The sequence below is a fragment of the Leucoraja erinacea genome, chromosome 1 (assembly GCF_028641065.1).
Source record: "Leucoraja erinacea ecotype New England chromosome 1, Leri_hhj_1, whole genome shotgun sequence".
Taxonomy (NCBI): Eukaryota; Metazoa; Chordata; class Chondrichthyes; order Rajiformes; family Rajidae; genus Leucoraja; species Leucoraja erinaceus.
The window spans coordinates 120434535-120457860 of NC_073377.1; the positions used below are offsets into that span (position 1 = coordinate 120434535).

General features: G+C 43.9%; 1 protein-coding gene across 1 annotated transcript in view; it reads left to right on the forward strand.

The window, feature by feature from the left end:
* The first annotated feature begins 7800 nt into the window (after nucleotides 1-7800).
* The window catches only part of smarca5 (SWI/SNF related, matrix associated, actin dependent regulator of chromatin, subfamily a, member 5), a 40423-nt gene continuing 24897 nt past the window's right edge, over nucleotides 7801-23326 (forward strand). Inside the window, exons 1-7 of the mRNA XM_055642314.1 lie at nucleotides 7801-7993; nucleotides 13214-13297; nucleotides 15709-15875; nucleotides 17003-17103; nucleotides 18497-18597; nucleotides 20836-21015; nucleotides 22667-22822. Of these exons, the coding sequence (XP_055498289.1) occupies nucleotides 7901-7993; nucleotides 13214-13297; nucleotides 15709-15875; nucleotides 17003-17103; nucleotides 18497-18597; nucleotides 20836-21015; nucleotides 22667-22822 (882 nt within the window). The 5' untranslated portion in view covers nucleotides 7801-7900. The remainder of the gene's footprint in view (nucleotides 7994-13213; nucleotides 13298-15708; nucleotides 15876-17002; nucleotides 17104-18496; nucleotides 18598-20835; nucleotides 21016-22666; nucleotides 22823-23326) is intronic.

Below are 23326 nucleotides of genomic sequence, written 5' to 3' on the forward strand. Positions count from 1 at the left end.
TCCAACAATAGAATATCCACAGTTTGGAAACAGGCCCTTCAGCGGAATGTACATGCCAATCAATATGTCCCATCTAGGCTAGTCCCACCTGCCCATGTTTAGCCCATATTGCTCTCAACCTTTCCTGTCCATGTGTCTTTTAAATATTGTTTTAGTATCTGCCTCATCTACATACTTCCTCTGGCAGCTCGTTCCATATAAGCATCACACTCTGAGTTAAAGATATTGTCCCACGTATCCATTAAATCTTGCCCCTCTCAGCTTAGACCCATGTCCTCTGGTTCTTGATCTCACCCGACTCGATGCATTTAACAATCTGGCACCTTTAGGGCTGGCATCTTTAGGGAACGGGGTTCTCCTCTTCCATCATAGACGAGGTCCTCGACACCCTGCAGCTCCGCCCTTGCTCCCCCTGCCCCTAGTGGCAACAGGGACAGAGTCCCCCTAGTCCTTACCTTTCACCCAATCAGCTGTTGCATACAACACATAATCCGCCAACATTTTTGCCACCTCCAACGGGATCTCACCACAAGTCACATCTTCCCAATTCCACCCCTTTCCACCTTCAGCAGAGACCATTCCCATCACAACTCCCTGGTTAACTTATCCCATCCCACCCAACCCCACCCCCCCGCCAGATACCTGCAAATGAGGAGATGCAACACCTGGCCCTACACCTCCTCCCTCGACTCTGTCCGGGCACCCCAACAGTCCTTTCAGGTTAGGCAGAGGGACGTCCTCCAACTTCATCTACTATATCCGTTGTTCAAGATGTGGAATCTTATACATCAGTGAGACTAAAAAGGTTAGACTCGATGATCGTTTCGCTGAATACCATCACTCAGTCCACCTGGACCTACCTGATCTCCCGGTTGCCAAACACTTTAACTCCCCTCCCATTCCCACACTGACCTTTCTGTCCTAGGCCTCCTCCATTGTCAGAGTGAGTCTAATAGCAAATTGGAGGAACAGCATCTCATAATTCGCTTGGGCAGCTTACATCCCAGTGGTATGAATATTGATTTCTCTAACTTCAAGTAACCCCTGCGCTCCCTCTCTCTCCATCCCTTCCCCCACCTTAGTTGTACCAAGTTCCCATACTCCGCAAACAGCTGACAATGGCCTATTTCCTATATCATCGCTACTTTTTTGAATATCTTTCATTCATTTGTTCTATATCTCTCTACATCACTGTCTATATCTCTTGTTTCCCTTTCCCCTGACTAGTGTGAAGAAGGGTTTCAACCCTGAAACGTCACCCATTCATTCTCTCCAGAGATACTGCCTGTCCCGCTGAGTTACACCGGGATTTTGTGTTTATCTTCAGTTTAAACCAGCATCCGCAGTTCCTTCCTGCACCTTTAGGACTTTCTTGGTTTTGGATTAACAATATTCCATGCTACTAGATGTTGCTCCTATAAGTACCCCAAATAAACTTTTATACCTTTTCCCAGGAACCCCATTAATTTAAAGGGAGAGGGAAACTAAGCCCTGTGGTGTTTATAGGGAGTGGGAAATGGAACCTGGTACATTTCAATGGTCTTGACCACAGCTCCAGTCACAAAACGTTCCCACTGCCCGTTACTCCATTACGCTGCTCTGACTACAGATAGACTATGGGCCAGACAGCACACACAACCTGCAGACTGGACCCCAGTCCCAGGTGCACACCTGACTTGCACCACACATCTGCCTCGCATTCTCGACAAATGAATGCACCATGTGCTGAACCATCAGGTATTCCCAAACACCCATCAACTAAAAGCTGGCACCTTGATGATCTTCATCATGGATGTTTGCCTTCATCAGGTGGGTCAGATTCGCAAAAAATCTTGGTCTTGCCGACGTTAGATAGAAGGCATGTCCTCGCTTACATTTCAATGACTGACTCAACTATATCTTTGAGCTCAGCCTCTGATCCTCTGCAAATGCAGGCACCGTCTGTAGGTATGTTACAAAACTTACCTTCAGCGGCGCTGCAGTTCTGTCACTGGCCGTGTGCGCAACTTTGGCGCCTTTGGGGGGGGGGGGGGGGCGGGATTTAAATGCCATTTTCTCCTGCCTGTCCGAGATATATTTTCTCGGGCTACTACCTGATGCTGAAAATTTGTTCTGACTGCCGTTCTGTGATTTTGTTTTTAAACCGCGGGGCAATTAAACGCTGGAGTAAAATAAAAATCTACTTCTAACACCGCCAATGCCGACAACGGGACTGATCTCCCGTACGGGACAAAACATAAGGTAGGTCATCTATTTTACATATAAACTTGCTTCTTAGGATTACTTTAATCAAAATTTCATCAGCGAAAATGTGATTATGTAAATATACGAACCGACAGTGTTTTTCCTGCCGATATGGGGTTTAAATTCACCGCAAACCGCAACGTTCCAATTGATCGCGTTCCACAAAATCTCACTCGCAAGATGATTAAAATGGCCATTAATTTACGGGAATTAAACACTAAATTCCTTCCATTTGGCCTATAAATCCATGATAATGAGATTTAAAAATCATGTTATATTGTGAATTCTTGTGTGAATGTTATTTGGACACTTAGGCTATTTAAAAAATGTTAACCTTATCTTAAGAAATGGATAGATGTTTAGATCTAGTAATTGAATTTTGTAATTAGCTACAACTAGGTAACTAACTAATTATATGCTTTAATTTCAGGTCATCCAAGTAAGATTGTTTCATATTTGTTTCAGAATGCTTCAATCTATAATAACTGAAAATGTCATTCAATTCTCTTAATTTTTAAGGAAGTTAGGGGCTTTTGACTGTCCTTGATCACTGCTTTTGAGTAAATCAATGGAAAAGTAGGGAACAAGATGCTAATTTCAGAGTATGAAAATGGCCATAACTTTTTTAATACTGAAGATATGAAAGTGAATTAGGTCAAATTAAACATTTTTATGCTTTATCTGATAGGATAAATTGCAGACTTGATTTTTAAAGTCTCAAAATTTTGTAACATTGCTACCTTCTGCATGTTGAAGTTCCACTGCTGTGACTCAGTTGATCTTAATTCTGGAGTGCAGTTGAACAGTTTGTATTAGTACCACAATGTAGCTCCACTCTCACAGGATGCCTGCTGTAGGTGACTCACAATATTACTGCTAGAAAGATTGCGAAGAGCGTTGGACAATAATGCAGTTTGACACTAATCTTCATTGCCATTGGTCCTGCTGTAGACCCATCGCTTACTATCATAGCTAGCTTGTTCATAGGTAGCGAGCTTCAATGTACGATGAAGATAATGTTTTATTGGAAACCAATGTTAAAGAGGGTGTTCCACAATCCCTCTCGATTGATGGAATCAAAGACTTCCACGAGGTTGAGGATTGAAAGACCCCTCCTCAACCACAACTCTGTTTTTGTTAAATCGCCCTCAATCCCAATCCACTGCAATCTATTCAGGCCAGTCTTGGTGTGGAGGGTGGGGTGGTGTGGGGGGAAGGGGGGGGAGGAATGGGGGTGGGGTAAAGAGGGGGTGTGGGTGTGCGGGAGTAGGGGGGGGGGGGGTGTGGGGAGGAGGGGGAGGGGGAAGGGGGGAAGGGGGGTGTGTGTGGGGAGGAGGAGGAGAGGGAAGGGGTGTGTGTGGGGGGAGGGTCTCCACTCAGCGGCCACTGGCCGCGGCACCACACAGTGGCTTTCCCGACTCCACACAGCGGTTTCCCGACTCCACACAGCGGTTTCCCGACTCCACACAGCGGTTTCCCAACTTCACACAACAGCTTTACCGACTCAACTCTTGCGGACTCAATCAACACGGGTTGTTTACTCAACCCCACCTCTGGAGCTTTATTCTCCAGCAGGTGCCGAAAGGGGTGTTACCTTCATGGTGACTGACAGGCGAGAAGACCAATCTGCTGATCGCACGATTTTTTAAACTTTCATAACTTTTCTCATATTTCACCGATCGGAAGTGGCTTGGAGCAGAGGAGAATGGTGAGTAAGGTGGCGAAAAAATCCTAGCGATATAGGGTAGCGTTTTTGCGCAAATTTAATTACAACACAGACCGGATGTGGTCAAGATGAGAGTTTTAGTAATAGTGTAGATAGATAGATGACAGTTTGTTATTCATTGACCACAGCTCAGCCTTCCACACCTTAATACTGAATGTTCATCCCCAAACTTCTGGACCTTGGTCAGGATGTCTCCAACTGCAACTGTCTTATGGACTTCCTGAGTGGCAGAATGCTGCTTGAACAGCTGAGTTACTCCAGCACTTTCTATCTTTTTGGTAAACAAGCATCTGCAGTTCATTGTATAAGTTCATAATTTATAGGAGCAGAATTAGGCTATTCGGCACATCAAGCCACAGTGGCGCAGCAGTGGAGTTGCTGCCTTACAGAAAAATGCAGCACCAGAGACCCGGATACAAGGTACAAGTCTGTTCCACCATCCAATCATGGCTGATTTATCCATCTCTCTCAACCCCATTCTCCCGACCTTAGCCCCTTAACCTCTGACACCCATACCAATCAAGAATCTGTCAATCTCCATTAATATCCATTGACTTGACCTTCACAGCATTCTTTGGGAATGAAGTCCACAGATTCACCGCCCTCTGACCAAAGAAATACTTCCTCATCTCCTTCCTAACGGAACGTCCTTTTATTCTGAGATTATGGCCTCTGGTCCTAGATCCTACCACTAGTGGAAACATCTCTCCACATCCACTCTATCCAGGATGTTCATTATTTTGTACATTTCAATGCCCCCCTCATCCTTCTAAACTCCAGCAAGTACAGGCCCAGTGCCGTCAAACGCTCATCATATGTTAACCCATTCATTCCTGGGATCAATCTCATGCTTCCTCAAGACCCTCTCCAGCACATCTTTCCTCAGATATGAGGCCTAAAATTGCTTACAATACTCGACAAAAGCAGTCTGGGCAGTGCCCGAGAAAGCCTCTACATTACATCCCTGTTTTTACAGTGCATTCAGAAAGTATTCAGACTCCTTCACTTTTTCCACATTTTGTTACGTTACAGCCTTATTATAAAATGGATTAAATTAATTTACACACAATACCCCATAATAAAAAAGCGAAAACAGGTGTTTTGAAACTTTTGTAAAGTAATTAAAAATAAATAACTGAAATATCACATTTACATAGGTATTCAGACCCTTTACTCAGTACTTGTTGAGGCACCTTTGGCAGCGATTACAGCCTCAAGTCTTGTTGGGTATGACGCTACAAGCTTGGCACACCTGTATTTGGGTAATTTCTCCCATTCTTCTCTGCAGATCCTCTCACGCTCTGTCAGGTTGGAAGGGGATCGTCGATGCACAGCTGTTTTCAGGTCCCTCCAGAGATGTTCGATTGGGTTCAAGTCCGGGCTCTGGCTGGGCCACTCAAGGAACATTCACAGACTTGTCACAAAGCCACTCGTGCGTTGTCTTGGCTGTGTGCTTAGGATCGTTGGCCTGTTGGAAGGTGAACCTCCGCCCCAGTCTGAGGTCCAGAATGCTCTCGAGCAAGATTTCATCAAGGATCTCTCTGTACTTTGCTCCGTTCATCTTTCCCTCTATCCTGACTTGTCTCCCAGTTCTTGCCGCTGAAAAACATCCCCACAGCCTGATGCTGCCACCATCATGCTTCACCGTAGGTATGGTATTGGCCAGGTGATGAGTGGTGCCTGGTTTCCTCCAGAAGTGACGCTTGGCATTCAGGCCAAAGAGTTCACCATTGGTTTCATCAGACCACAGAATGTTTCTCATGCCTTTTGGCAAACTTTAAGCGGGCTGTCATGTGTCTTTTACTGAGGAGTGGTTTCTGTCTGGCCACTCTACCATAAAGTACTGATTGGTGGAATACTACGGATATAGTTGGCCTTCTGGAAGGTTCTCCCATTTCCACAGAGGAACTCTGGAGCTCTGTCAGAGTGACCATCGGATTCTTGCTCACCTCCCTGACCAAGGCTCTTCTCCCCCGGTTGCTCAGTTTGGCCAGGCGGCCAGCTGTATGAAGAGCCCTGGTGGTTCCAAAGTTCTTCCTTTTAAGAATGACGGAACCTGCACCTATTGTCTATGTTTCTAATCCTCTGCCATCTCCTCGCACTCCATCAGTACCTTTCCTCCCCAAACCCCACAGCCTGTGCAACCCTGCCACCTTATTCCACCCGTCATCCCATGCCATCCCTCTCATTCAATTCCACTACTTCATCCTACTACCCTTCATTCCCCCATCCTGTGCCATCTCCTCGCACTGTATCTCAGCACCTTCCCTCACCAAACACCCCTCCCACTCTATGCCACTCCTCAACCCTACCACCCAGGTTACCCTGCCCATCCTGTGCCACCCCTCCCACCCTGATCCCTCATCCCTCTATATGACTATATGCCACCCCTCACGTCCTGCACCACCACCTCATCCCTCCCCACCCGTGCCACCTCCTCGCATTCTATGGCTCCTTCTGTCCCCTCCAAACCCACTGCCTGTGTCACCCTACCCATCCTGTGTCACCTCCTTGCACTCTATGACATCTCCTCACCCCGCCAAACCCCATACCCCGTACCACCCAAGTTCACAAGTTTTAGTAGACAGGCAATTCGACCCATCGTGTTTACGCCGTCATTCAATCATGGCTGATCGCTGCCTCCTAATCGCATTTTCCTGTCTTCTCCCCATAACCCTTGACACCCGTTCTGATCAATGATTTGTCTCTCTGCCTGAAAAATACCCACTGATTTGGCCTCTACAGGCCCTCAATGCACCCCCCCCCCTCCATCCTATGCCACCTCCTCGCACTATAACAGCTCCTCTCCGAACCCCATAGCCTGTGCCACCCCCGCCCCCGTGCCAATGCCTTGCACTCACCAGGTTCTTGGTGAGACCACACCTGGAGTATTGCGTACAGCTTTGGTATCCAAATCTGAGGAAGGACATTATTGCCATCGAGGAAGTGCAGAGAAGGTTCACCAGACTGATTCCTGGGATGTCAGGACTTTCATATGAAGAAAGACTGGATAGACTTGGCTTGTACTCGCTAGAATTTAGGTGACTGAGGGGGGATCTTATAGAAACTTACAAAATTCTTAAGGGGTTGGACAGGCTAGATGCAGGAAGATTGTTCCCGGTGTTGGGGAAGTCCAGAACAAGGGGTCACAGTTTAAGGATAAGGGGGAAATCCTTTAGGACCGAGATGAGAAAAACATTTTTCCCACAGAGAGTGGTGAATCTCTGGAATTCTCTGCCACAGAAGGTAGTTGAGGCCAGTTCATTGGCTATATTTAAGAGGGAGTTAGATGTGGCCCTTGTGGCTAAAGGGATCAGGGGATATGGAGAATAGGCAGGTACAGGATACTGCGTTGGATGATCAGCCATGATCATATTGAATGGCGGTGCAGGCTCGAAGGGCCGAATGGCCTACTCCTGCACTTAATTTCTATGTTTCTATGGCACTTCTCCTCACCCCTCCAACCTGCGTCACTGCCTCCTCCTCCTCCTGCCCCCCTCCCCCTGAGCCGTGACGCGACCGACGGGCCGTGATGTCAGCGGGCAGTGACGCAGCCGGAGGGCCGGGCCGAGATGTCAGCGCGCAGTGACGCAGCCGGAGGGCCGGGCCGTGATGTCAGCGGGCAGTGACGCAGCCGGAGGGCCGGGCCGTGATGTCAGCGGGCAGTGACGCAGCCGGAGGGCCGGGCCGTGGTGTCAGCGGGCTGTGACGTCAACGAGCAGTGACGCAGCCGGCGCGGGCCGGGTTCTCGCGAGAGCCGGGCGGCCGGTGGGGCAGCGGTTGGAGGCAGGAGCCGGCGAGTGAGAGAGAGTGAGTGAGTGAGCAGCGCTGCTCCCCCAGTGAGAGAGAGAGGGAGAGAGAGAGCGGGGTGGACCACCACCACCATCAGTAGGAAGAGGAGGAGAGGGACCCATCCCGCAACAAACAGACATGTCCGAGGCTGAAGAGAAGCCGAGCCCGGGCCCGACCGAAGGCCAGGGAGACGCCGCCAGTTCGCCGCCCGCGGAGGGAGGAGAGACCAAGGTAGGCGGCCGCCGCCGGCGTCGTCATCCCCGGTGTCGGGCGGGCGGGCGGACGGGCGTGGAGCAGCCGCCTGGGCTCCGGTGTGAGGCCGCTGCCGCTGCCGGTCGGTGGATCCGTAAAGCGCCGGTTACCGGCCGCCACCCGGCGCCGCGACGTGTTGGTCCCCACTGGGCCGTTTGAAGCGTCCGTGGCGGCGGCGGTGTTGGTCCCGCCCGGGCTACTTCCTCGTCACCTGTGGTCCTTCCATCCCTGGTTCTGGACCACCCGGCCATCACTGCCCTTCTTCCCCTTGTCCCCATGGCCACTCGCCACCCGGTCTCCCCCATCCATGGCACGGGGGGGGGGGAGAGGGGGAACCACGGTGCCGCCCCCGGATCTCCGAGCGCCGGCGGCAGCGGCAACAGCAGCGCGGACGCGTGCTCCTAACCCCCTCCTTCCCTCCTTTGTTTGAACACCAAAACATTTTACAGATATAAGAGATCTACACAACAGGGGAAATAATCAACTGCTAGGGCCGCATCTGTGGGAAGAGGTTATTTTTAGAACGAAGACCTTTTGGCAGAACCGAGGAAAAGAGAAGAGAAACTCGTCAAGTTGTGGGGACGGAGGAGAAGGGGATGGGGTTGATGTTCACTGAGGGAAAGCGCTGTTGATAACCCCGGGGATAAGCTGTGAACTCTATCTGGTCAATGCTGAATGGAAGCAGTTGGAGACAGACAAAAGAATCAGTCATTAACGCACCCTGTAGTCTAACACGCTGCTTTTCGTTACTTCCTAGTTCTAATAAACGGCCCTGTTCTCAAATGCGAGAGAGTACCATACTACTATGCTCAGTGCACTGCCTCCTTGCCTTCATCTCGGCCTCTCCGCGTTTTTTTCTCTTGTGTGCTTTGTTTCAATGTAACACATTTAGTCTACTTGCATTAACTACTGCACATATCTAACCTATCCCAAATTCTCCCGTATTTATGAGTAATTGGACGATTAAGCTTCACATGCATAACGATGACTAGAAAAACAGGAAATTCTCAAGAGATATATTCTCTGCTCTCGGTGTGAGAGTAGAAAACCAGACTTGACCATTTAGTTTCAGATTTATTTCGACTTTATATTCATATTTTCAGCCCATTTTCATTTATCTCTTATCATATATTTAACTTTATTCCACAAGATTAGGCTCGGCCTAATCTAACAGCACTCTTTTTTACACAATTTGATTCTCATCACATCTTAAATCTTTTTCCTCTGAGTGTCAATCTCTTTACTTCCAGACCTGGGGAAATGTTATTCACATGTTCATACTGCTTGATCTGGGCTCCATGTCGAACAAGATGACCCATCTTAGCTCATCCCTGTGTTTGGCCCATATCCCTCTCAACAGTTACTATCCACATACCTGTCCAAATGTATTTTAAATGTTGTTATAGCACCATGCCCGAGTCACTACCTTTAGCAGTTTGCTCCATATAACCTGTTGCACTCTGGAAAAAGTTGCCCGTTATTAAATCTTACCTCTCTCATCTTAAACCTATAGGGGGGGAGGGGGTTGCACGTAAGGTCATCGGGTAAAAGGGCGTGACGCACGTAGCAGCTCAATCCTGGAGGACATGGCAGCCTCCGGCATACACTTAACACATGAAATGCGTATTTTATTACCTGTTAAAATCTGCCGAAATGAGCACTCTGAACCAAATGCTCTAGTATATTTGCTCTGAACCCGAACACCAAGGTGTAAGCGCCCGAAGCAGCGCATCCCTCGGGACTGCCCCCACTCTCCGTCCGGGGTCAGTGCTGTCCGGCCACGGCCGACCTCCAGCCACCTTTTCCGTGTGCGTCCGCACTTTCACGGGCTGTGGGTCGGCAGCGCCCACACACGGGACCGGGTGGAACGGGGCCATCACATACAACACATAATCCTCCGACATTTTCGCCACCTCCAACGGGATCCCACCACTGGCCACATCTTCCCATCTCCTGCCCTTTCGGCTTTCCGCAGAGACCGCTCCCTCTGAAACTTCCTCGACCCAAAACGTCACCTATTCCATCGCTCCATAGATGCTGCCTCACCCTCATCCAGCATTTTTGTCTATCTTCTTTATATGGGACTGTCACTTTAAGAGCACTGTGGAGACTAATGAAATTGACAAATAATTGAAACTGACAAGTCATTGCTTCGATAACATTTAACTCTATTAAGCAGTGCAACAAATAACCTTGTGCCAACCGTCACCCCTTTCACCCTGTGTCACACGTCCGACCCCGTGCTGCCTTCTCGCCCCTTCCACCCTGTACCAACTCCTCACACTCTGTGCCGCCCCTCAACTCTTCCACACTGTGTCACCCCCGCAACCTCTGTGCTACACCTTCCACTGTGTCACCACCTCACCCCTTCCACCCTCTGTTTCCTCCTCACGCCATCTACCCTGTCCCATCACGTCACCCTATCCACCCTTTGCCGCCTCCCCACCCCCACACTCGCACTCTGTCCTCTCTGAACCGCACACCCTGTGTTACCCTTTCACCCCTCCCACCCTATGCCACCTCTCCCATCCTGTCCCACCACTTCACTCTATTTAGGGATGTCACACAATTTTGAGATGTCAAAACTCAAGCCTGTAATTTTATCCCATCAGATAAAGCATACAAAAACCTTTAATTTGATACCTAATTCACTTTCATATCTTCAGTATTAAAAACTTTATGGTCATTTTCATGCTCAGAAATTAGCACCTTGTTCCCTATTGTTTTTCCATTCGCTTAACACAAAAGTGTGATCGAGGGCAAGGGCCGTTTACATAGACATGTGTTCATGGAATGTTACGGCGGCAGGCGCGGGCACACCGCGACGCCCTGTGTCTCCCTTTCAAGGGAGATACTAAAAATGCATTTCGTTGTCTCTGTACTGTACACTGACAATGACAATAAATTGAATCATTTCATTTCATTTCAAAATCCTCAAACATCCACTCTCAAGATAATCAAAATCATTGTTTTGCACAATCATGTCATAAGAGCATCTAAATTATCTGTATTTTGTGTAATTGTCTATCCCTGATCAATATTTTCATACTAATATCTGACTTTAAAACTTCCACAGTACCTACAGATATCGGGGCCAAAATAACTTATTTCGTATCATCAGATTAAAATGAAATTACACCAAAAACTAGATAAGATGTTAAATAAACGTCCTAATCTTGTCCTGATCTTGATTCCGTGATTTGGAAGATGTTGAAGTTGAGCCCGACTTTCAAATTCAGCGATCCAATAGACCAGTAACGTTTGAAAAGAAAAAGTGAACGGGATGATAGAACAAAATTTCCTATACATCATAAGTTTGTCGTACGAGGAAATCCCTCCCTGGCAACCAATGAAAAACCTGCATTTTACTCCCCCCTCCCCCTGCAGCCTCTCGAGTCGCACGCACAGGCAGTGGGCAGGTCTAGAGCGCCACTGATCGCTGCGATTGTAACGTTACTACTCTATGCCACCCATCATCCCTCCAGTCCTGTGCCGTCTGCTCACGCTCTTTGTCAGCACCTTTCGTCCCGTCCCCCTTGGGATATTCTGCAGCCACTGAAACATGGAGTATTAAAAATGAACTGCAAATGCTGGTTTATGCCAAAGATGGACACAAAATACTGCAGTAACTCAGTGGGTCAGGCAGCATCTCTGGAGGAAATGGATAGGTGACGTTTCAAATTGGGACCCTTCTACAGACTGAAGAATGGTCCCAGCCTGAAGTGACACCTGTCCATTTTTTCCAGAGATGCTGCCTAGCCCGCTGAGTTATTCCAGCAATTTGTGACACCTTCATGGAGTCCCTCTTGTAGCCACAGAATCTCCCATCTGTCCTGCTAACTTTTAGGGATTCTATCACCACAGCCCTATCTGACCCGACCAATGTACCACCGAGCCAGGCCTGGTGCCACAAATCTGCTTACTGCTACTGTTCTTCTCTGAGTTCACATAGCCTAACTGCCATCCCGACCGCACTAAGACTGAAGAAGAGTTGCAAGAAAGCAGAACTCACCATGTCTTGCCGTCATCCTCTGCTCAGTCTCGTCTCTGAAGCCTCACGAGCAAATGTCTGAACATTTACCCTCATACAGCACTTCAGCACCTTTCACAGCCTCTCCTTAAACAACTGCCCCCAAATAGCTAATCCGCTCATTATCTTTCTATTATATACCAAGAGGAGCAGTCAATCCCAGTCTCTTTAACAGCTGCTTTTTAAATCTCCCACACTGTTCCTCTTAGATGCTCACTTGCAAGTGAAACTAATGATCCGCAACCTACAGTCAATGTGTTTTACGGATATTAACATTATGTGAGATAAATTCATTCTGAATAATGGCTTATTGGTCTTGTGTTTCCTCGTATATCAATCTCCTTGTTCCATGAATCAACCTAGCAATTCTATGCTGCGCTACCTCCAACACATTATCATTGTGCCAATCACAAAGTTGCAGTTCATCCAATACTGTGCTCTATAAAACAACTCATAAAATTATCATTCCATTTAGTCGGTGGGGAAAAGCCTGCTCTTGCAGTGAATAGGTGTAAGCTTTTATATTAGAATACAAAGATCACCAGCCAACAACTGAAGAGCTTATTGATGTCGCACTTTAATTGCAGAAGTGCTTCTGAGTAACATTTTTCATAATGTAGCCAAATTCCAGTTAGGAACATGACCCATTTATTTCTGAAAGAAGGGAATGTAAAATATCAAGTTATATTAAAGCTTTCATTCTGAAAAGTCTAATACCAGCTTATTACTCTTTTTCAGTATAAACTATTCATTAATTGGATCAGTCGTCTTTTCCACTTTCCTCCAACATAAAGTGAGAACTCATGGAAGTCTTGCCCTGCTGTTCTTCCCTTTTTCATTCCCCAAACCAAGGAACAAGGCCAGTTGTTGAACCAAGACTCTATGTAGAGTAGAAGAACACATTTAATTTTATATAGCTTTATTTTTCTTCAGATTTGAGAGCTGCTTAGCTAATATTACATAAGCACTTTTGCTCAGTACCAAATGGCTTTGTCTCCAAAACTTCAATTGGAATGCATTTGACCTTGAACTTGAACCTATGACCCTACACTATTGGTTTTGCTTCTATAGCTCCTGATATATCTGATATTTGATTCTGATTAAATAGTTATACACTCTCAGGTCGTTGTTATCTATGAACCTAATGACTTCTAATATGTGTTCCCTAGATACAAAATACTGATTTAGCATTTATATTTAAAATGCCAAAACCTGAGGCTAAAGAGGAGGATCCTGCCTATGAAGAAAAAATGGTAAGTGTACTAAATGAGATGAAAGAGCTGTACACATATTACCATTTCTCCTGCAGATTTCAACATTTTTTGTTAATAAAATTTCAATTTATAATAAAAGATGCTTTTTGAAGTGGTAATTGCTTTGTGTAATCAATACACACAAATATGGAAAACATTTGCATTGTGTACTTTAACCTGAATCATTTAACTACTGACTATTAAAATTTCATAGGTGTGTTTTTTTTGTTACCTTGGGTGATTGATGTATAAAAGTAGAAAGGACTTGCTGCTACTCTGGGCATTGTGAAATGACACCGTGTGCTTAATAGGAGGAATATACTTGCACTGTAGTTAAGAGAAAGATGACAAAGTTGGCTCATGGGATTAAGGTATTAACTTGCAAGGAAATGTTGGGCCCACGTTCATTTTGGAAGAATGAGAAGTGATCTAATTGGAGCATAAGATTCTGAATGCACTTGAAAAATAGTTGTTCTTTGTGGGGGAATATATCATTTGAATGTATTAAAGGTTGAGATCAACTTTTTGTCTACAGGGAAGTTAAGAGTTGTGTGGATCCGGTGAGAAAACTGAAATGAAACCAACATTAGATAAACCATGATCTCATTGAATTGCAGAACAGGCTTGAGGGTACTAGCCATTCAGAAAGAACTCCTTAGCTTTTATTTTTCCCATCCGAACAAAGTATATGCAAACGGGCAATTTCAGCCCCCCAAATTTCTGTTTGGTTGTTTGCAGGGGGTTAAACCAGGGGGTTAAAATCTGAGAAATGCGTATTGGAAGCTACATTGGGTTTAAAAATGATAAATGATGATTTTTTTTTATTGTTGATTAACTATTTTTCACATAACTTCCATCTTTTTGGATAGTGTATGCGAATTTTGATTGGATGAATTTTCATTACCTGAACAGCTATTTTTAACGGTTTACCTGTACATACGTTTTCTTGCCTGTTAAAGGATGATGTTCTTTTGGCACTTTAAACGTATAAATTTCAGCTATATTCATTTAATTTAAAATCAATTTCAGGTTTTGATAGGTTAGTTCGGTTGGAACGACGTGACCTAGAATGTTGTGTTTAAAATTGGTGGGCTTCGTGAATGCATGTAGGCTTGTAAACTGATTTTGGCTGTTGTGTCTCATTAGAGGAATAGTAAATCGTTCGGTCATTGTCGGGTAATAAGGGATCACAAGATACTGCAGATGCTTGAATCCCAAGCAAAATTCATAACGCTGGAGAAACACTGTTCAGGCAGCATCTGAGGAGGGGATGGAGAGGTGACATTTCACATGTCTAAAGAATGTTCTTGTCCTAAAATGTTGCCTGTCCATCCCCTCTCCAGATGCTGCCTGGCCTACTGAGTTCCTGCAGCTTTTTGTATTGTTGGCTTAATAAGTTTGCTGAACTCACATAATGTAATGACAGCTGAAGTGTGTGCAAATTGTACCATAAATGATACTGTGACACATATGCTTGTATCGATGCAACAACAGCAAATATTCTTCCAAGTTTCTGGATAGTCTGATGTGGGCCAGATAGATAAATGTTACAATGCACATTTTAATTGCTGGTGTAAAGTGTATGTTTTTTCATTATCACAAAGAGTGAAAATAACTTTTAATTTGCTCTTCAAGTTTGGTGTTTTTAATTTTTTCAAACTATGGTTCAATTAAGACATCTCTAATAATCAATTCATAAGGCAGGAGTTATAGGGAGACAGCATTGAAATTGGCCCTTCAACCCCAAAGTACATAATGATAACGCATGTGAAGTACCTATGCTATTACTTCCCACCACTGAAAAGTTGCATGGTGCTTTGATTACAACATAAAAATTCATACCAACTGAATGCAAATCAGCTTTTAATGTAAAATAATTATTTCCAAAATAATGTGCGTTAGCTGTAATTAAACTGATATGCTGTTCCTAACAAACTAAAAGTTTTAGTCCAGATTAAAGTGGTGAATATTAAATAATTCAAAAGCAAAATACTGAATATGATTGAAATCTGGAATAATAAATTAATACGGGCAATAAGATTCTGATTAAATGTCAGTATACTAAAAGATTAAGTGTAGGAAGGAACTGCTGTTGCTGGTTTAAACTGAACTGCAAGAACCTGGAGTAACTCAGCAAGTCAGGCAGCATCTGTGGAGAAAAGGAATCGGTAACGTTTCAGGTTGAGACCCTTCTTCACACTGAAGTAGGGCCTCAATCTGAAACGTCACCTATTCTTTTTCTCCAAGGATGCTTCTTGACCCGCTGTGTTACTCCAGCTTTTTGTGCCTACTAAAATAATAACCGCTGCATCTCTACCAGATGCTTTCACTCCTGTTGAGTATCTTCAGCATCTTCTGATTTTTATCTCAGGTTGATTAACATGAATGGTCTTGGTCTTTTTGTTTGACAGAAAGCCGACAGAGCAAATAGATTTGACTACTTACTGCAACAGACGGAACTCTTTGCCCATTTTATCCAACCCGCTGCACAGAAAACACCAACGTCACCTCTGAAGATGAAACCAGGACGCCCTCGCATAAAGAAAGATGAAAAGCAGACTCTGCTATCGGTTGGAGAGTAAGATACATTACCGGCAAAGATTGTTTTTTCTCCTTGCTTTAAAGATGCATATTCTGTGTCATTCTATCTTAGAAAATATTATTCACATTTCCATGGCATGAGGGAGTGATATTTGATTGAAAATCAATGCCTCCAAGCATCCTCCTCACAGCTAACACTGACCCCCAGCTTCGTGTCATCTGCAAACTTGGAGATGTTGCATTCAATTCCCTCGTCCAAATCATTAATATATATTGTAAATAGCTGGGGTCCCAGCACTGAGCCTTGCGGTACCCCATTAGTCACTGCCTGCCATTCTGAAAAGGACCTGTTTACTCCTACTCTTTGCTTCCTGTCTGCCAGCCAGTTCTCTATCCACATCAATATTTATCTGTTGAGGAAAAGGGAGCAATAAACATAATGGGAACTAAACCAAAATCTATGTGACGAGAGCAACTAGACAAAAATGCTGGAGAAACTCAGCGGGTGAGGCAGCATCTAAGGAGCTAAGGAAATAGGCGGTGTTTCGGGTCGAGACCCTTCTTCAGTTTGTCTACCTTCGATTTTCCAGCATCTGCAGTTCCTTCTTAAACAGAGCAATCATTATGTTGACTTTTAAAGTTATTAATGGTGTAACATTCACTAATATGTTATTTGTTATTATTATCTTGTTTAACGTAAAAATATGGTAAATAGAATTTCTCTCCGAAATAGACTCATTTTAAAGTTTGTTACAGAAGTACTAAAGAATAATGGCAGCAAAACAATCTTATAAAGCCTCATACATGTAGTAAATAACTTCTTTAATTTGCATCAAATACATCACTGCACCCTTTAGTCTCCATTGGCTTTAGAAAAGCATGAATATTTGAATAATAACAATTTCAAAATTGCTTGGATTTCAAATTACTCTTGGAGTAATTACATTAATTGGATTTTTAATTGATTAATGCTCCAAATTGTTGCTGAATTTGGTTAGAAAGTTACTCTCTTTCCATCTCCGTTCTTGAATATAATGTGTGATGTTGGTCATTTTGAGGTGACTAGATTTGACGGGTTTGAACTTGGCAGGAATAGTATTTCACTTGAATCATTGGAATAAGGTGGTGACTCATTACACAAAACAATCCACTTTTAATTCTTAGTTATCGTCATCGTCGTACAGAGCAGGAAGAGGATGAAGAACTCCTGTCAGAAAATAGCAAGACAACCAATGTCTGCACAAGGTTTGAAGAATCCCCATCATGTATGTAAAGCCATTTTATTCATTAATCCACACATTTGTTAATTAGCTAAGTTCTCACTACTTTTTTTTCCAGTTGCTTTTAACATTTGTGTTTTTTGTTCCCCTTACATTTGATTTGGAGAATGTGTTTTTGTTAATATAGTCAAAACTCCATTTTTTGAACATTTGAGGTTGCTTTACTTTACTACTTCTATCCTCCCTTTGCATTTACTTTGACATTATTTACATTCTTCGTTCTGTCAAGGATAGCTCTTGTGGCAGTCTGCTAATGGTGTTGAGGCCGTTGACTTGTACCTGCAACTTTGTGACTAATACCTTTCTGAGCCATGAACATGGATAGTCCAGCTTTCTGAGTCTCTCCGCATATTACGATGCAGTATAACTCAAATATTATTGAATGTCATTATGTAATGATTACTTCGCAAACTAGACCTTTCTTTACTCTGGCTTCAGTGGCACTATTTGTTCATCTTGTGCTCGAGATGTTCAGAAGTTTAAATTGCACCAGTTTATTTTTCATGGAACTCTTGTTCCTAGCAAATGGACAAAGTCACCACATTAATATGGGCCATATTAAAATATATTAACCAATAATTGCACAGCGAATAATTGATCAGATTATCCACATAACGTTCTTTTGTGGATTATATGATCAGTTTATTTAAAATTCTGCAGGTGAACTTTCCAGATGGCATTATTTAAACCCTAATAACAATTCCTATGATAATATTATTGCTAACAAAACTCTCAATTCTTTCTCCCTCTCTCTTCCACCATAATTTTTACTGTAAATACTTGTCCTGATGGATGTTTGCATCCTGGAACTATTTGACTCCATATTTTCTCCTTTGTGTTTAATATTTTATTTGACTTACAATGCAGTAGTGTTAGTCTGTGACTATAAATGCACGTTTTTTTGCATTGGAGTTATGTTTAAATGCCTTTCCTTATCCAAACACTGAGATCCTGGTATCAACAGATATTAATGGAACTTTTAACCATATAACCATATAACAATTACAGCACGGAAACAGGCCATCTCGGCCCTACAAGTCCATGCCGAACAAATATTTTTTCCCCTTAGTCCCACCTGCCTGCACTCGTACCATAACCCTCCATTCCCTTCTCATCCATATGCCTATCCAATTTATTTTTAAATGATACCAATGAACCTGCCTTCACCACTTCCACTGGGAGCTCATTCCACACCGCCACCACTCTCTGCGTAAAGAAGTTCCCCCTCATATTACCCCTAAACTTCTGTCCCTTAATTCTGAAGTCATGTCATTTACATTTTGTTCTCCTGGGCTGATAAGGTACTTTCGGTTAAATAGCTGCTGGACATTTGTTTTGAATGGCTGCAGGCTCTGACTGTTTGGAATCTCTTCCACAGATGTGAAGGGAGGGAAGCTGCGAGACTATCAGATCCGTGGGCTGAACTGGCTCATTTCTTTATATGAAAATGGCATTAATGGTATCCTAGCAGACGAAATGGTATGAATCTATATTGATTGTGGGTATAAGAAATGTTGATTGTGGGTGTTAAAAGTAAAAATGTTATCCAATTTTGGATATGAAGTAGTATAGAGTCATTGTTATTGGATTGAAAATGTTGAGGCCAGTACTAATGATTCGGATAAGAATACCAAACTCATGCATAAATATGAAATAAGAAGTGACCGTGACACGACAATATGAAAAATACATTTTGCTTTGCTATCCTTTTTAGGGAAAGAAACTTTGCAGTCCTTGTGCAATCTGACTGGTGTTTCTTCAGACATGCAGCAAAGGCACTTCAATGTCTTTTGAAATAACTTGTCAAGACACTGGCTCTTACCAAACTGCTTTGGCAGAGTAGAATAAGGATGCAATTAGCTGCCCGCTTTTGATCTCAGCAATTTTAGAGATCAATCCTGATGATTTTAAAATCCACCTCATTAACAATGAGTAACTAGTGCTAAAATTGGATGAGGTGTACAAAATTGGGTTGAGGTGTAGTAATTGTATTTCTCAGAGAATTTGTTTCCCCATTGAAAATTCTATCTACACACTGAAAGCACCTTTCAACATTTCCATGAAGGAAACCAATTCCTCTGGTGCGCAATTCAGCCAAAGCACTTGGATAGTTGATGCTTGGAACTTTCTCCAAAATGTTGTTGTTGCCAGGCCTATTCAAGATTTTACTTCAGATTTAAATTTTCAATTGAATGCACAGTAAACTCTCATTATGACGGACCTCTTTAGAACGTATTTCTGCTATAGCAAACCGTGTCTTTTAAAACGCAGCCTGCTAGTTACACTGTGGACAGCATTAAAATTGACAAGCAATTGCTTTGATGAAAACAATAACAAACAGCCTTTAGTGTTTTTAGCTTGCAGCAACCAAAATACATTTTCAGCTGTTAAAAATAACACTGTACTCTCAGCTGGTTAGAGAAATGGAGTTAGGTTTAAGGTCGATGTCTTTTCATCCTGAATTCCGGGCGGGCAGATGGTCATGGGTGTCTCACTCTGCCGACTACAACCTGCATGGCCCAAACTTCCCAATTTGCTCTCAATCTCTGAATGCAGGAATCAGCAGTTGGGGCAGCGGTTATTGCCATTCCCCAGCTGCGATGGCCAAGGTGGTGCTGGTCAGCCTTTTTGGGCTGCTGCGCTTTGTGTGATGAGAGAGGTCCCACTGGGCTCTCAGTGACGGGGCTCCAGGATTCTGCTGGAGTGATGTCAATTTGGGGGGGGGGGGGGGGTGGCCATACTCGATTAGAGCGGTCATTCAGCAATAACGGTCACCATTTCACACCACCCCAAGGTCCATTATAACGAGGGTTTACTGTATTGGGTGAAAAGGAAACATGACCCTAAAAATAAAGTTGAACAAAAGAAGTAAGAGCCATGATTTAAACATCGGAAAAGGCTTCAGCAGACCTGCCAAGTAGTACGGATTTTCCATATTTTGTACGGAAATGCGATCAGAATTCAGATGTACGGATTTGCTTTGTAAAATACAGACTTCCTGTTTCATCTTGCAGCTTAATACTGCAAGGATATAAAAAGTCATCCTGTAACTCTAAAAATAAAAACAAATTAAATCTATTCGTATTTTAAATTTCAAGATCTGGGTGATTATTTTTGTAAGCTTTGATCCGCTCTAGGTTTAAACAGCGCTGTCAGTTTAACCCGTGGGAATTTAAAGGAACAGCGCTATGGGTTCTAAAAATAGCGCTCCCAGCTGGGGCACTTTACACATAGCGCTATGGTCACAGACTGTTAGGGGAGGGAGGGAGAAAAAAAGGAAGGAGTGGGAGGGAAAGAGGGAGGAAGGAGGGAGGGGGAGAGAGAAAGAGAGGGAGGGAGAGAGCGATGGAGGGAGAGGGAGGCTCAATATGGCTTCTACATCATCATCTGGTGCTAAAACCAGGAACAGCCATTCAAACAGCAGTATACAAAGAGATGGCAATGAATGCACTGTCGAGGAAGGTGCATAGAAGACATGTCAATTGGTAGCAAAGTTATGCATTCTTGTACTCTTACATGGGTATGATCGCACATAAAAAACACTTTTTTCAGCAAAATGGCACCGCGTACATTACTGATTTCCTCAGTAAAATACTGATTTTTCAGGTACGAGAATACTGAAATGCTCTGACAAAACTTGGCAGCTCTGCTTTAGAGACTGATAATTGTGTGCCTATTTTTCAGATTTGTTATTTCCAATTATGCTTCATTTGACAGGGTCTTGGTAAGACTTTACAAACTATTGCTCTTCTGGGGTACATGAAACATTACAGAAGCATTCCTGGGCCTCATATGGTTCTGGTCCCTAAATCTACACTCCATAACTGGATGCTTGAATTCAACAGATGGATACCAACACTTCGAGCCATTTGTCTAATTGGTGACAAGGAACAACGGGTAAGAACTATATTTTCTGTATCTGAACATATCAATGTTTAATGCAACAAGTGTTAGCAGAGTGTCACTGTGGCCAGCAATACTGGGTCTGAAGAAGGGTTTCGGCCCGAAACGTTGCCTATTTCCTTCGCTCCATAGATGCTGCTGCACCCGCTGAGTTTCTCCAGCTTTTTTGTGTGGCCAGCAATACTGGTTTGACGATAGGACAGAATATTACAGTACTGGAAAAGGTCTTTCGGCCACAATGTCTGTGGTGAAAGCAATGCCAAATTGAACTAATCCCTTCTGTCTCCACATGATCCATACCCTGCATATTTATGTGCCACTTTAAAACCTCTATCATAGCTGCTTCCCTAGGCCGTTTGTTTCCATACCCTACTGTATCCTTCATTGTCCACAACTCAACCAACTTTTGTGTTGTCTGCAAACTCACTGCAAACCTAACTACATTTTTGTCCAAGACAATATATATGGAACACCATTAGTCACATATCTAGCCAGAAAAACAGCCTTCCACTGCAACTCAGATTTGTGTGGGTAAGTCGGTTCTGAATTCATACTACCAAGTCACCGTGGATCCCATGTATCTTGATCTTCTGGATCAGTTTACCAAGGAGCACCTTGTCAAGTGCCTCACCAAAGTCCACGTCAACATCTTTTTCTGCCCTGCCCTCAACACTCACACTTGTCATCTTAAGAAAAACTTAATCTAGTTTGTAAACTTGCCCCAAACAAAGCCAAGTTGATTTATCCATTCTCTTCTTAATGGGAGTAAATCCTCTCCAGTAGCTTCCTTACCATTGATGTAAACCTCACCGTAGTAGTACCCCCCCCGCTTCGGTCATGACTGGCCATGGATGATGCATCCTAGTTTGCAGGTGATGTGTGGTCGGATGCAAGCCTGGGTGATGTCATATGGAGGACAGGCTGGTGCCCATGCAGCACGTCCCCCCTCTCCACATCGCTGATGGATCCAAAGGAACAGCAGGGCTGTTACAGTTTGGCACTAGCGCCGTCGCAGGAGCTGCCATAGTAAGATTGTAGACAACGACGAATTAGCTTTGGGGCTCCGACTACGGATTTTATTGAGGTTTACTCCAGGAGCCTTTTCCATGACTGGATATGGCCACAAGGCAGTGAGGTGTTAAATCCGAGTTTTCCCTCTCCTAGATGGACCACCTTCCCAGGCTGACGAGCCCATCTGCCCGAGACTAATGGGGGCAAGAGCGTCTACCTTCCCATGCAGGTCTATAGCACCTGCCCATCCTCTTAGTTTAGTTAATTCCCATCTAATTAATTGATATGGATGACAAACAGCAATGGACCCAGTACTGGCCCCCTTGAGGCACATCACATGCCTACAATCCAAAAAACAAACAACCTTCCATCATGAAGTCAATTCTGTATACAGTTACTTGGCTTTCCCTAGATCCTGTGGGATCTGACCTTCCAGAGCAGCCACCCATGTGGTAACTATTGCTCATAGTATATTATTCTATAATATCAGCTCATACTGATTTCTGAATTTGTCTGCATTGTTGCTAGATTAAATTTAACTGCTCAATATAGTACAAGTTCTACCTTGATTCAGGTCAGTTGCGTAAAAGAAACATGAATGATCATTTAAGGGGACAACTTCTTGCTTTGTCAGGCTGCTTTCATCAGAGACATCCTGCTGCCTGGAGATTGGGATGTTTGTGTGACCTCGTATGAAATGCTGATCAGGGAGAAATCCGTTTTCAAGAAGTTTAATTGGAGGTATCTGGTCATAGATGAAGCTCACAGAATCAAAAATGAAAAATCGAAGGTATGTTTTTTTTCTCTTGACTTTTTCTTCATCACATCCACCCCCTTTCCATGTAGTAATCCAAAAGATGATGGTTACGGTTTTAGTAAATCCCTATAAACTCCCTTTTTTTAAAACTTTGCCTCATGAGCTTACTGTGATGAGGTAGCTTCTCGTGTGTTCAACCCAATGCCTGTCTTGTGCCTTTTTCTCATCTTTTCGATTATCCTGGCAGATCTGGCTTTAATTGCCTCTCCCCCTTTGTAAAATGTTTTGCAAAGCATTCCTTTTTTAACGTCACAAGTTCACAAGTTATACGAGTAGAATTAGGCATTCGGCCCATGGAGTCTACTCCGCCATTCAATCATGGTTGACTCTGCCACCTAATCCCATTTTCCTGTCTTCTCCCCATAACCCTTGACACCCGTTCTAATCAACTTGTCTATCTCTGCCTTAAAAATATCTACTGAATAGCCCTCTGTGGCAATGAGTTCCACAGATTAACTACCCTCTGACTAAAGAATT